The sequence below is a fragment of the Gigantopelta aegis genome, chromosome 12 (genome assembly GCF_016097555.1).
Source record: "Gigantopelta aegis isolate Gae_Host chromosome 12, Gae_host_genome, whole genome shotgun sequence".
Lineage (NCBI taxonomy): Eukaryota > Metazoa > Mollusca > Gastropoda > Neomphalida > Peltospiridae > Gigantopelta > Gigantopelta aegis.
This window is the reverse complement of record NC_054710.1, coordinates 4,581,459-4,597,574: the sequence shown is the minus strand read 5'-3', so window position 1 is coordinate 4,597,574 and position 16,116 is coordinate 4,581,459. Positions and strand designations below refer to the sequence as shown.

Genomic DNA, 16,116 nt, shown 5'->3' with positions numbered 1-16,116 from the left:
AGTTTTGTCAAAAAATAAAAATACCCCCCCCCCCCCCCTCATTCAAATGATATATGTTGGCAGCTCTGATAAAACCATTGAAAAGATGAGAAAAATTCGTATAAGAATATTTATATGTTTCTGTTTTATATTTGTATATGTACACTATACACCGAAATGTAATAAATGTATTGTAGCATTCTTTGAATAAACAATTGATTGATTTATTGATTGATTGATCACTCGTGTTCGCAAGATATCAGTTAGCATATTTTGAAAGTATACCTAAGGAGCAGAAAAGTTTGAAAGAAATTTAAACGTTTTCTTTTCTTTCTTGTTTGTTTATTGTTTGTTGTTTTGTGTTTTGTTTTTCGTTTCAACTTAAACATATTTATGTTTGCACTTGAACAGTCAGAGAGAAATCAATTTCATTAACTTATTCATTTCATTGGATGGTGTGGCTTTTGTCTTCCAGTCATCGTCATCTAACAACCAATCAATTTTTAATAAACTCACAAATATGTAACATCGCTGTGTGATATTAAAAATATCGAATGGGCGATTAAGAATTGCATTGAACCATATCTCAGCAACGTTTAAAGCTATTTTTGTGTCTAACGTGGATCGATTTTTCAGTATCAGTTTAAGTTGACTTGCCAGACGTTGTAATGCTACATGTACTTACGATGATTTCGTTTCACAAGCTGTGCTAAAAAGTCGTTTTCTTCCGGAGTTGATATCTCTGCCAAATAGGCACCATGAATCATACAGAACGCCTAGATAAATTGTATAAAATAATAAAAACTACTACCAGTAATACTAAAACTACTACTACTACTATTACTACTACTACTACTACTACTACTACTACTACTACTACTACTACTACTACTACTACTACTACCACTACTAATATAACCACAACCACCACCACCACTATTACTCCACCTCCAAATACTACTATTACTACTAAATATACTATTACTACTTTAAATTCTACTATTTCAACAATTATACTATTTAAACTGTCATCACCACCACCTCCACTACTGATACTACTAATACTTCAACTACTACTACTTACTGCTACTAATATTTATACTAGAACTACTACTACCACCAATACTACTATCACCACCACTACTACTACGTCTACTACTACTACAGCAACAACAACTACCACCACTATTACTACTTCTTCTACAACAACAAGAACAACAACAACTACTACTACTACTATTACTACTTTTAATACTACTGTTTCTACCACCACAACCATCGCATTGCTGATGCTGATACTACAATCACAACCACCACCACTTCCACCACTATTACTGCTTCTTCTACTACAATAACAACAACAACTACAACTACAACTACAACTACTACTACTTTTAATACTACTGTTTCTACCACCACAACCATCGCATTGCTGATGCTGATACTACAATCACAACCACCACCACTTCCACCACTATTACTGCTTCTTCTACTACAATAACAACAACAACTACAACTACAACTACAACTATTGCTGCTGCTGATACTACCACTGATATAACCATTGTTATGATGCAAACTGTTATAACTACTACTATTATTGCGATCCCAAATCATTTGAATATAATTTCGATATCACTACCGTTGCCGACGCCCACGACTGCGCCACTTGTGGGATGACGTAACAAGATTCCTCATAAGGTGTCCAGTAAAGAGGACATGATATCACGGCTGTAAGAAAAATAATACAATGAAACGTAAACAAAAAACCCAAAACAAACCAAAACAAACACTAAGGGCGATGGGGTAGGTGGGATGCGTGTATTGGGAACAATAAAATGGTCATAAAATTCTTTTTTTTAAAATGTGATACCCATCTAAAGGGTCCACGTGAATAACCAAACAGACAGTCATTAAGATAACGGTCATGTATGCCAAGGTCACAATGACACAGTAAATTAAAAACCTGTTATTATGGCAGGCCATTAAAAGCAGTTGGTAAATTGTGAATGTGAATCATGTTGTTCCGTGAGACCCTTCTACGACTATGTATTAATACGGTTCAGGTACGCTGGACTGGACATACACCTCAGTAATGTAGTTTTAGGCCTGGCCAAGAACTTAAAATTTATAATTTGGAATGCACAATACTAATTGGAAAAGGAAAAGAAACAACTTGCCTCCTATTGAAAGTGTAAATATAGAACCAACAAACAACCAAGCCATTGCAGTCTGTAGGCACTGTTCCCTTTTCTTCTAAGAATGCAATGTTGATAAGTAATTTATTGACCAAATGGTACTTCTCATACACATGACATACACCGATTATTTGTTGCATACGATAACAAGACCATTTCTCCATACGTAAAAATATCTTAATGCTGCTATGTAAGATTACAAATTATCATTAAATGTTGTAATGTTGGTGTCTTCGCAAATCATTTAGTAAAAAAAGTAAACCAATAACACCTATTAGTTGCTATATAAGATTGCAAGTTATAACATGTATGAAATGTCTTAATGTTGATGCCTTTAACAAAACATTTAATGGAAAATAAAATAAAAGTACCAATTATTTGCTATATAAGATGACAAGTTATCAAAATGCCTGAAATGTCTTAATGTTGATTTCTTCGCAAAACATTTAACAAACATTTAAAGAATAAAACCAAATATGTATTATATATGAATCTAAGTATCAGGTTGCCATGTGGCTAAAGTCCTAACCCAAATATCTGACGAAACTAATTATCATAGGCTTGAAATGACTTAATTATAATGTATTCGCAAATCATTTAATGAAAAATAAAAACATAAACACGTTTGTTATTACCTGTATAAGATAACAAGTTATAATATCCTTGAACTGTCATAATTTTGATGGTTTCGCAAATCATTTTATGGGGAAAAAAAATCGTTTAATTTTCATTTAATATATTTTCCTTGCCAATGATTAAGGTTCAAACACACTTCCTGGTGAGATAACTGTCTGTATAACCAGGATAGTTCCTTTAAATTACTACTTGGCGAAATAAAATTGCCATGACAACTGACTATATGTTTTACCTGGTACTCACAGGGACAATATTTAGCACATTCGGTAGATCACTCGTCTGAGGCGCTTGCGTCTCAGGTTCGAACCACCTCGGTGGATCCATTAACTGATTGGTGTTTTCTCGTTCCAACCAGTGCACCGCAACCGGTCAAATGCCGTGATATGTGTTTTCCTGCCTGTATGAAGTTGCCTATAAAACTTCCCTTGCTACATTAGGAACAAATGTAGCGGGTTTCCTCTGATGACTATGTGTTCGAATTACCAAATGTTTGACATCCAATAGCTGATGATTATTTAATCAATGTGATCTAGTGGTGTAGTTAAACAAAACAAATTTTGCAGCCAGTAGGTCTCTTATCTGAGGTGCTTTGGTAGAAGGATATGAACCCTTCAATGGACTAATTATCAGATTTTTCTTCGTCTCAACTACTGCTCTATCACTGGTATATTAAATATCGTGGTATGTGATGTCCTGTCATTGGGAAGTGCGTATAAAGCATTCCTTTCTGATAATGGAGTTTTTTTTTTTTTTTAATAGCAGCAACCGTTCTCTAAAAGCTACGTCAGTCTAAACCACTTGCTAGAGGTTCCTTGATTAAAGGATACAAATCCGTCAGTAGACAGATTGTGTGAATGCTTTTTCCCGTTCCAACTAGTCTCTCACGACTGGTAGATCTACAACTGTAGTATGTGACTCATTTGACCTTATAAGAAGAAATAATTTACAAAATGACCTTTGTGATGACTAAAATAACATTATTAAGATATGTTCTTGTTTCGAAGACAATGTCTGTATAAACAATGTGTTTGTTGTCTTATTGAGAGAGAGAGAGAGAGAGAGAGAGCGAGGAGAGAGAGAGGGGAGAGAGAGGGGGGGTGGGGGGGCCCCCCAACCCACCCCTCCCGGGTGTGGGAGGGGAGAGAGGGGAGAGAGAGAGAGAGAGGAGGGGGGGGGGGGGGGAGGGGAGGGAGGGGGAGGGAGGGAGGGAGGGAGCGATAGAGAGAGACAGAGAGAGAGAGAGAGAGAGAGGGGGGGAGGGAGGAGGGAGGGAGGGAGGGAGCGATAGAGAGAGACAGAGAGAGGAGAGAGAGAGAGAGAGAGAGAGAGAGAGAGAGAGAGAGAGAGAGAGAGAGGGGGGGGAGTGAGGGAGGGAGGAGAGAGATAGGGAGGAAGGGAGAGAGAAAGAGAGACAGAGAGACAAGGAGACAGATACAGACACCGAGAGAAATAGAAACATGGAAAGATAGAGATAACAACTTACTTAATTATGATCCTACTTATTTAATTGGATGATACGTTATGGTAACCGATTCATCGCCTATGAGCAACCAATCGACAACACAGGTTAGGTTATTGTCATTTGATATTATGAATAACACATGATCCCATTACTCTTAAAGTGCCAGTTTGTTTTGTTTAACAGCACCACTAGAGCACACTGATTTATTAATCATTGGTTATTGGATGTCAAACATTTTGTAGTTTAAAACGTATTGTTTTATAAAGTAAATCCGATACATTTTTTCATTAATAGCAAAGTATATTTTATATGAACCATCCCACACACACGGTAGCTCGTACCACGACCTTTGATATCCAGTAGTGGTGCACTGGCTGGATCAAGAAATAGTCCAGTAGGCCCACCGCGGGGATCGATCCTTGGCCGACTGTGCATCAGGTCATCGCTTTATCTCACCAATGGTAGCTGCAGCACTGTTTAAATGTGTTGATGACACCGGCCTATAAGTCTGGTAGGTACTTGGTCTGCATCTAAGACGCAACCAACTAGTGTGGCTATCTACTAAAGGGAGACTACAAGTCGTATGACATGTATGCGACATGTTTGACTGTAAAACAAAATGTTTGATAGGATACCGTGTGTGCCTGGAACCATCTGCGAAGACGTCATGTGAATAAGCTCTCTGACGTCAAATAAGCGCACGATGTCTTCATCATCACCATCTTCTCGGTACCGGCATTGGCGGTGTAGTGGTTAAGCCATCGGATGTAAGGCTGGTAGGTAGCGAGTTCGCAGTTCAGTACCGGCTCCCACCCAGAGCGAATTTAACGACTCGGTGTATAAGAACACAGTACCGACTTCTCTCTCAATAACAACTAACAATTAACCACTAGCCCACTGTCCTGGACAGACAGCACAGACAGCGTGTTTTACCCTTAACTGGATATATAGTGGTTATTACCAGAGTGTTTCGGTATCGTCAGTATCATACACTAGGAATAAACATTGTACTATGCGACCCTCTGGCGAGCATAATAAATTATTTTTATTCGTGATATATGATACTGACGATACCGAAACCCGAGGGTAATAATCTCATCATATAATCTCAAGCTTAATACAACGTGTTTTTTTTTTTTTAAATTGTACACGCAACTTTATGTCCTGATATTCAAATGGCGTAAGAATATGTGACGCAGTATCTTTTTGAATGGAAATGACTTCATTTTGGATGTCCTTACCTCAAAAAACAACGTGTTTTTTTTTTTTTTTTTTTTTTTTTTTTTTTCTGAACTCTGGACTGCCTTGATGACTATGAATGCATACGTCAATTTACACCTAATCTAAAAATAAATATCATATACTTCGATTGCACTACATCAGAGTCTTTGGAGACGAATCCATTATTGGCAAGTAGCATGTCCTGTACATTGCCCCCCCCCCCCCTTCCCCCCTCCTCGTCAATTTACCACTCACTGCACAATAGCATTGCCGTAACAAAACTCATTAATAGTTTATTTGGTTTATTTTTATTATTTCAAACTGTTTTCACAAAACAAGGAAGTATCTTCTACCTGCCAACACCAGGTTCTGTCCTTTGTCTGAAATTTTTTTAATTAAAATACTGTTAAGCACATGCATACACAGACGCATAACCGCATGCAACATACAAATTCACTATATGCAGCATACAAATAGTATTATTCTAACAATATAGATTGTTGGAAATAATTTACAGTTTTAAATGGATTTGTATTCAATTTTTTACTGCATACATAATATTGTGGTTCGATACCGGACTTTGATATATTCAAGATGAAAGCTATTGTTTGAACGTAATATTAATATTTCCTTTCAGGAAGAGTACAGCGACTGTCACATACTATTTAATGGCTGTGATTTTAATCCATAAATACAAATATTCCATAATCCATAAATACAAATACTCCATAATCCATAAATACAAATATTCCATAACCCATAAATACAGATATTCCATAATCCATAAATACAAATATTCCATAACCCATAAATACAAATATTCCATAATCCATAAATACAAATATTCCATAATCCATAAATACAAATATTCCATAATCCATAAATACAAATATTCCATAATCCATAAATACAAATATTCCTTAATCCATAAATACAAATATTCCATAATCCATAAATACAAATACTCCATAATCCATAAATACAAATATTCCATAATCCATAAATACAAATACTCCATAATCCATAAATACAAATATTCCATAATCCATAAATACAAATATTCCATAATCCATAAATACAAATATTCCATAATCCATAAATACAAATATTCCATAATCCATAAATACAAATATTCCATAATCCATAAGCACAGATATGTATTAGTAATAAATAGGTTTTAGACTGTCCTTTGTCTTTTATATTATTATTGTTTAATGTAAAAAAAATGTTGCTTAAAAATAAATTGTACTCTCAATATCGGAAACTAAGAAATGCATTTGTGACATGTAGAATATTAAACGAGCTAGCGTGTCATACCACTGTTATGAAATGATTGAACAGTTTTGGTATGTGACGAGCGAAAGCTACCAACACTGTTCCCGAGTTTCATGAAAATGGCATGACAGGCAAGCTAGTTTAGTATTTTATTTATTACAGACCAACTGTGAACAAGCAGCAACGCAGAAGTAAGCAAATGTCGTGACCCACTACACGATATTTGTCTACGAATTGGGTCAACGAGTGATCTACGTCACGCTCACGTCACGCTGATATTACACCAGTTCGATACAGAGTGATTGTTATGACATGAGCAATATCTTACACTGGTGTGTAATAAAGAAGCATATACAATACGCAGACGATTTATTTTATCGTGTGTATTGTGGTTTAATTGATGCAATTATGTGATGGGTATCGTTACGCGTTAAATTGTGTACTGTATATAAAACATGTTAATGATAAAGTACAAACGAAAATAAGACAAATGCACTGCGTACATTCATTATGCATCAGTTCTATGTAGTGTTTTGACAGAACGTTTTATCGATCGATGTTCGCTTATAGACCCTTAATACCCCACCAGCCGATTTCCGTTCGTGATTGTGTGTCATTACATATCCATTCCATTCTGTAACTGGGGAAGGATAAGTTCATCTTTCGAGAACACATGATATCATAACTGCTTTGACAGTGATCCATGGGTGCTTGCTATGACAGCTGTATTTATTCCAATGAGCTCTGCCGTGTGCTATCTTTTACTTTATTATTTATTATTGATTAATTATAACTAGTTTGGGAGTGGCAGTCCTCATAGTTGCGGTCAAAATGATTTATTTTTCAGTAAAGGATCACCTCCAGAGTGTCTATCTTCCTAGAGACGAGGCACAAGATAAGATGGGGTTTTATAAAGTTTTTTTTTTGTTCAACGATATTACTAGAGCACATTGATTTATTAATCATCGGCCATTGGATGTCAAACATTTGGTAATTCTAACATATAGTCTGAGATAGGAAACCCTCTTTATTTTCTCATTAGATCTTTTATATGCACCATACCGCATACATGATAGTACATAGCACGGCCTTTGATATACCAGTCGTGATGAACTGGCAAAAGCGAGAAATAACCGCACTAGATAGATATTCATGGAAGCAACCACTATTTTGCCGAATGTCCATTCAACTCTGCATTTTGCAGAGATTCGGTCAAGATCACGGGTGGGGTTGTTTCGTTGAGATGTATTAGTATTGAAAAATTAAACAAGACTATCCTGAGTTTGCAGCTATTTTAACATATTGCAGTATAAATAGAAAATAATACACGAGTGGCCGTTAGATACAATTTGTTTTAAAATGTATCTAACGAGGAAAAGCGAGTTTGATACGTTATGTAAACAAATATTTGTGAGACAAATCGTATCTAACGGACACGAATATATTCTATTTCTTACATATCCTCAAAAACCAGTTTTTAAGCAAATTTTAACATCTTTTTTCACCAAAAGTGATTTACAGCCGTTGCATTTGTAGCTAACTTATGCGTCACAGACACATAATTGTTAGGTTATATCTATACATCACAGTCTAATCGATTTCCATCGTGTATGTTTTCATTGGTTGCATTTCATTGGTGACCTGTTCCTCACCAAGAAGCAGCCAGTCGTATGTCTCGAAATTGTTAACGCACGTACATGTGCTAACAATCATGTGTAACCAAAAATAACGCATAGTGTTCTCACCAACGTGTGTAATAATATAATCTCTTTAACAACAAAATGTATATCTTTAATACCGTTTAGCTTTTCAAATACCAGTGTCGGAATATCAAATACGTTTCATGTCACCCTAATGTTTCATTTTGCATCCCAATATAAGTATTATGAGGTAAAATGCAGTTTGCGTTATTACATATATTAGGATAACAAGAAACACATTGCATATATACACATACACTGATATTTTAAACAGAGAAAAAAAAGTGTAATATAATAAGAACATTAATTTTTAATATTAATGTCAGTTGAAAACATGATAATTATAGCAAAGTCGGGATAGCCTTGTTAAAGACGCATAACCTACTTTCAACCCTTAAAAGTTACAGGGACATTCCTGAGTTTGCTGCAATTTTTAAGATGTTATCGAATAAGAGAGACTTTTTAACGATTGTAATTACATATCAAATATATGTTTCTGCATAAAATATTAGTGGCTGTATATTAAACGTGTTTTTTTATCGTTCTAATATTTGTACTAGGTTAAATTTTATTTTATTTCCTTATTATTATTATTATTATTATTTTTATTATTATTATTATTATTTTTGTACGTGCAAAATTATTTGAAGACAAAATCCCGACGACCAGAAACACGTTGGATATACAGACACTGATATTCTAAACGAGAAAATATATGTAATATGTAAGTTTAATAGCACAAATATTTTATTAGTCGAAAACAGCTTACAATGCAACCAACTCAGGAATGTCCCTTTAATCTACAAACCTGTAATACATCTGAATAAAGTTACACAGATAGTGAAACAAGAGTCTGTGATTTTGAAAATCACCTTAAAAATAGAATATAGCTAGTCTCTATATCTTTAACTGCTACATGCGTTCCTAAAATACTACTACTACTACTACTACTACTACTACTACTACTACTACTACTACTACTACTACTAATAATAATAATAATAAAAACACCAGGAAAACCACGAACACTTCGGATACATGTACGGAAATGGATAATTTAAACACTAAAATTTAAGTAAAATCTAATTTCATTTAATACCACCCCCCCCCCCCCCCCCCCGCTCTAATAGCGAACAATATCCCATGGTACCATGGTGTCGTTTTAATGCTTTGCTATAGCACAACGTCGAAACCTAACAATAATGTTGAACTAAAGACATACCTCTTCTCACATATACTATGCAACTTTTCACTAACAATAATGTTGAACTAAAGACATACCTCTTCTCACATATAACATGCAGCTTTTGACTGCTAACAATAATGTTGAACTAAAGACATACGTCTTCGCACATATAACATGCAGCTTTTCACTGCTAACAATAATGTTGAACTAAAGACATACCTCTTCTCACATATACCATGCAGCTTTTCACTGCTAACAATAATGTTGAACTAAAGACATACCTCTTCTCACATATTCCATGCAGCATTTCACTGCTAACAATGTAGTTGAACTAAAGACATACCTCTTCTCACATATACCATGCAGCTTTACACTGCTAACAATGTAGTTTAACTAAAGACATACCTCTTGTCACATATACCAGGCAGCTTTTCACTGCTAACAATGTAGCTGAACTAAAGACATACCTCTTCTCACATATACCATGCAGCTGTTCACTGCTAACAATGTAGCTGAACTAAAGACATACCTCTTCACACATATTCCATGCAGCTTTTCACTGCAGGGACTGTCGTTCCACTTCCCACTGGTGCGAACAGTGGCGCAGTGCTCACCACCCCCAGAATTGGACGGCTCCCCGCTGTCCCAGTGTTGGTACTGGAACGTTTCCTCACTGCGACTCCAGATCCAGTGACCTTCACTCAGGGCATCAGTTCCACCTATCCATATTTGAGCTTCTGGTGCTGAAGATCATTATGAAGCAATTGCATGTTAGTAATTTACATTTCGTTAATACAGGATAAAAGGAATATAATATAAATAATTCTTCAATCGTGTTCTAAAGAGTACGGAAACATGTTTAACATGCATGTGTGTGAATACATGCTTATGTGCGAAATTTGAGGAACGTTTTGGAATATTTGGGTTTACACTTTTAAACAAACCATATTTGGCCGTATACTATAAAATGGAAGATGTGGAATCCAGTTTTGTCAAAAACTAAAACTAAAAAAACCCAACAACATTCAATTGGTATATGTTGGTCCCTTTGACACAATCATTGAAAGGATGAAACAAATTCGTATAAGAATATTTATATGTTTCTGTTTTATGTGCACTATACACCAAAATCTAATACATGTATTGTAATAAGGGCGTGAGGCCTAAGATTTGTTGAATATACATTTGTTTGCTTGATTGGTTGATCACTCGTGTTCGCAAGATATCAGTTAGTATATTTTGAAAGCGTACCTAAGAAGCACAAATGTTTAAAATAAATTTAAACGGTTTTTATTTTGTTTTTTTGTTTGTTGTTGTTTTGTTTGCTTGTTTGTTTGTTATTTGTTGTTTTGTGTTTTGTTTTTCGTTTCAACTTAAACGTTTTTATGTTTGCACTTGAACAGTCAGAGAGCAATCCATTTCATTAACTTATCCATTTCATTGGTTGGTGTGGCTTTTGTCTTCCAGTCATCGTCATCTAACATCCAATCAACTTTTAATAAACTCACGCATATGTAATATCATTGTGTGATATTAAACATATCAAATGGGCGATTAAGAATTGCATTTAACTATATCTCAGCAACGTTTAAACTTCAGCTATTTTGGTGTCTAACGTGGATCGATTTTTTAGTATCAGTTTAAGCTGGACTTGCCAGACGTTGTAATGCTACATGTACTTACGATGATTTTGTTTCACGAGCTGTGCTAAAAAGTCGTTTTCTTCCGGAGTCGATATCTCTGCCAAATAGGCACCATGAATCATACAGAACGCCTAGATAAATTGTATAAAAAAAAACCAAAAAACTACTACCTGTAATACTAAAACTACTACTACTACAACCAACACCACCACCACCACTATTACTCCACCTCCAAATACTATTATTGCTACTAATTATACTTTCACTACTTTAAATTCTACTATTTCAACAATTCTACTATGTAAACTGCCACAACCACCACCACCACCAACGCCACCACCGCCACCGCCACTACTGCTAATACTAATAATTCAACTACTACTACTTACTGCTACTAATATGTATACTAGTACTAATTATACTACTAATACTACTACTACCACCACAACCACCAATACTACTATCATCACTACTACTACTACTACTACTACTACTACTACTACTACTACTACTACTACTACTACTACTACTACTACTACTACTACTACAAGAACTACTACTACTACCACTACTACTACCACCACTATTAATCCTTCTACTTCTACAACAGCAACAACTACAACTACAACAACAAAAACTAATACTACTACTATTACTAATTTTACTACTACTGTTTCTACCACCACAACCATCACATTGCTGCTGTTGCTGCTGCTGCTACTACTACTGTTCTGCTTCTGTTATGACTACAACAACGCCTATAACCATTATTATAATGTAAACTGTTATAACTACAACTATTATTGCCAACTCAAATCATTTGAATAAAACGTATGACACCACTAATTTAGATATCATTACCGTTGCCGACTCCCACGACTGCGCCACCTGTGGTATGACATAACAATATTCCTCATAAGGTGTCCAGTAAAGAGGACATGATGTCAACACTGTAAGAAAATACAAATATAATAAAACATAAAATGGGGCGATGGGGTGGGCGGAAGGCGTGTGGTGGGGGCAATACAATGGTCATAAAAAAGAAAGAAAAATGTGAAATGCATCTAAAGGTCAGATAGTCATTATGGTAACGGTCGTGTATGTCAAGGTCACAAATGCACGGTAAATTAATAACCTGTAATTATGATAGGCCATTAAAAACAGTTGGTAAATTAAGCTTCCTTAGGTATAAATATTCCACGATTGCAGAGTTGTAAACGTTAAAATTAATATATATATATATATATCGCCTAAAAATGTGAATCACAGGTTGTTCCCTAAGACCCTTCATATAGTTGTGAACCTCTACGACTATGTATTCAACTTAATACGGTCCAGGTACGCTGGACCGGACTTACATCTCAGTAATTTAATTTTAGTCCTGGCCAAGAACTTAACATTTTATCATTTGGAATGCACAATACTAATTGAAAAAGGAAAAGAAACAACTTACCGCCTATTGAAAGTGTAAATATAGCACCAACAAACAACCACACCATTGCAGTCTGTAGGCACTGTTCCCTTTTCTTCTAAGAATGCAATGTTGATAAGTAATGTATTGACCAAATGGCATTTCTCACAGACTTGTCATACACCGATTATTTGTTGCATACGATAACAAGATAATTTCTCCATACATAAAATAGCTTAATGTTGCTACGTAAGATTACACATTACCATATGCTTTAAATGTTTTAATGTCGGTGTCTTCGCAAATAATTAATATAAAAAAGTAAACGAATAAAACAAATTAATTGTTATATAAGATTGCAAATTATGATATGGTTGAAATGTCTTAATTCTGATGCCTTTAACAAAACATTTAATGAAAAATGAAATAAAAATACCAATTATTTGCTATATTAGATGACAAGTTTCAAAATGCCTGAAATGTTTTAATTTTGATGTTTTTGAAAGCATTTAACGATCATTTAAAGAATAAAACCAAATATGTATTATATATGAATCTTAGTACCAGGTTGCCATGTGGCTGAAGTCTTAAACCAAATGTCTGACGCCGTAAATGAAATATGTTGAGTGTGTCGTTTGCTGTATTAGGTAACTAATTATTATAGGCTTGAAATGGCTTTATTATAATGTCTTCGCAAATCATTTAATGAAAAATAAAAACATAAATCCAATTTCGAAAAACATAAATACCAATTCCGACAGAATCCTTATTTTATGGATTTTATATTTTTGCTATGGAAAAAAAACAAGTTATATCCTTGAAATGTATTTAATTTTGATGGTTTTCGCAAAATAATTTATGGGAAAAAATGCCATGCGCACTATCTAAATCGTTTAATTTTGCACTAGAAATTTAATATTCTTTTACTCTTTCCCTTGCTAATAATTAAAGTTCAAAACACACTTCCTGGTCAGATAACTACCTCGACTGTATATCAGGAACAGCGGATACTAGTGTTCGGTCCTTTAAATTATTTTAGTGTGGTGTCGTCGTTAAATGCATACAAACATTGCCATGACAACAAATGACTATAGGTTTTACCTGGTAACTCACAGAGGGGCCAATATTTGAGCATGTGTTCTGTAGATAAGATCCCACTCTCGTGTCTGGGCGCTTGCGCCTTGCAAAGGTTCGAACCACCTCGGTGGCTACGTCAGTCTAAAACTTGCATTCTTTGAACTGACGTTCCAACAGTTGGATTTTTCTCGTTCCAACCAGTGACTAAAATGACACCCGCAACCAGTTATAAAACAAATGTGGTTTGTGGTGATATGTGTGTCCTGCCTGTAGTGAAAGGTGGGCATATAAAAAGGAGAGGAGGCGAGAGAGAGAGGCTACATTAGGAACAAATAGAGAGGTAGAGAGAGAACATAGAGATGTAGCGATAGAAGATTTCCTCTGATGGAGAAGAGACTATGTGTTCGAATTACCAAACGTTTGACAATCAATAGCTAGGGATATTAACTTTAATAGTCAATGTGTCTCTAGTGGTGTCGTCGTTAAACAAAACAGATTTTGCAAGCAAAGTAGGTTCTCTTAGAGGTCTGAGGTATAGACTTCTTTTACACAGGCAGCAAGGTATCGTTTATTTCAGCACTTTCCCAAGGAAGGATACGAAACCCTTCAAGTGGAACTAATTCTATGACTTGCGGTATATAAAGATCGTGGTATGTGATGTCCTGTCACTTTGGGAAGTCCATTTAAAGCAGCACCGTTAACCGACGCCACCGAGGCAGGTTAACCGACTCTAAAAGCTTTTGCGCGTCAGTCTAAACCACTTGCAGGTGCTTTCATTAAAGGATAAAAATCCGTCAGTAGACCCATTGTCTGAGTGTTTTTTTCCCGTTCCAACCAGTATCTCACGACTGGTATATAAACAGCCGTGGTGTGTGACTAATTTGACCTTATAAGAATAATTAATTTACAAAATGACCTTTGTGATGACTAAGATGTCATATTGAAGATATGTTCTTGTTTGGAAGACAATGTCCGTATCAACAATGTGTTTGTTGTCGACTTATTGTGTGTAGTAACCCAAACCAAATTTTAGAAGGGATACCAAACGGGTTAGCGTTTTAATATCAAATTTATGTCCCATAAAACATAAAGAAATAATTTTGTCTTATTCTATTTATTACCTCAGCTATTTTTTTCTCGAAAAGCACATGCACGAAGGCCAACCTGCACAGAAACGATGTAATCCGCTTTACTCACTGTTCTGAGAATTGCTATTTTTTGTAATTTAATAACGTTCATAAATAATTTTTAAAAACAAAAGTTGTTGTTTAAAAACGTATTCAATTTGCTATAGCCGGTGCGATACGGTTAACACGACTCGTTATAAGATAAATGATGTCTTACAATAGCTTCAAACATCCCCAATTAATGTAAAATATCGCCAGGAATGATAATTAAAAGAAAATAGGTGTCGCTTTCTGTGTGTTTATTATTAAATGTAATATGTAAAAAGAAAACATCAGTTAAAGACGTAGGCGTCCTTTACTTGCCAACTCCAGGCTCAGTCAATGCACTGAAAGAAAACATGACTGCATATTTAATAACATTAATGACTATGATTATGTACAAAAGATACAAACAAAAGCAAACCAGTGTATCTGTGGGTGTGTGTGTGTGTGTGTGTGTGTGTGTGAGAGAAGAGAGAGAGAGAGAGGAGAGAGAGAGAGAGACCCACAGAGAGAGAGAGAGAGAGAGAGAGAGAGGAGAGAGAGAGAGAGAGCGCAGAGAGTGTATTGGGGGGGGGGGGGTGTTGTTGGTTCTTTGGGTGTTTCGGGTTTGGCTTTGTTTGGTTTTGGCTGTTTTTTTCTTTTGGTGGTGGTGGTGGTGGTGGTGGTGTTGTGTGTGTGTGGTGCTCTCTCTCTCTCTCTCTCGCCTCTCTCTCTCTCTCTCCTCTCTCTCTCGTCTCTCTCTGTCTCTCTTCTCTCTCTCTCTCTCTCTCTCCTCTCATCTCTCTTCCACATTCCACGTTTTTATGGAATTTCCGATGGTGGAACGGTTTAGCTCGAGGGCTGTTGAAAATAATGCGCGTCGGTCCTGTAGTTCTGTGTCCTGCCAACTGATGCGTTGTATTTTTAAACAGTACCTTGTCTTAATTCATGATTAGTAACACATACAAAAGACTGAAGAATCATCATCATCTTCTGTTTTGCTCAGTTTCAGTATATATCGATAACGGAGACATGCGAGTGCTATACATATATCTGCATGTTGCATTAGACTAATACTTTAAATTATTAAATGGGAACACAACACTGACAGACATTAGAGTTATGTTGAAAAGTCCTACCTTCTCTCGCATATCCCATGTAAACTGACGCTACAGAGTTC

At 35.6% G+C, this 16,116-nt stretch overlaps 1 protein-coding gene across 1 annotated transcript; it reads right to left on the bottom strand.

The window, feature by feature from the left end:
- Nucleotides 1-5,785: 5,785 nt before the first annotated feature.
- Nucleotides 5,786-12,816, bottom strand: LOC121386165 (galactose-specific lectin nattectin-like). The gene is made up of 5 exons (XM_041516964.1): nt 12,754-12,816; nt 12,162-12,250; nt 11,341-11,431; nt 10,187-10,400; nt 5,786-5,876 (listed from the first exon to the last, which is right to left on the bottom strand). Exons 1-5 carry the CDS (start codon nt 12,797-12,799, stop codon nt 5,846-5,848), a joined length of 471 nt encoding a protein of 156 aa, XP_041372898.1. The 5' UTR covers nt 12,800-12,816; the 3' UTR covers nt 5,786-5,845.
- Nucleotides 12,817-16,116: the final 3,300 nt, after the last annotated feature.

Excerpts from the sequence above, each read along its gene's own strand:
- LOC121386165 (XM_041516964.1), bottom strand. The coding sequence starts at position 12,799 with ATGGTGTGGTTGTTTGTTGGTGCTATATTTACACTTTCAATAGGCG. Across the intron at positions 11,432-12,161 it reads AGTCGTGGGAGTCGGCAACG|GCGTTCTGTATGATTCATGG; the intron begins GTAATGATATCT and ends CAATTTATCTAG. Across the intron at positions 5,877-10,186 it reads CATGGAATATGTGTGAAGAG|ACAAAGGACAGAACCTGGTG; the intron begins GTATGTCTTTAG and ends AAAAAATTTCAG.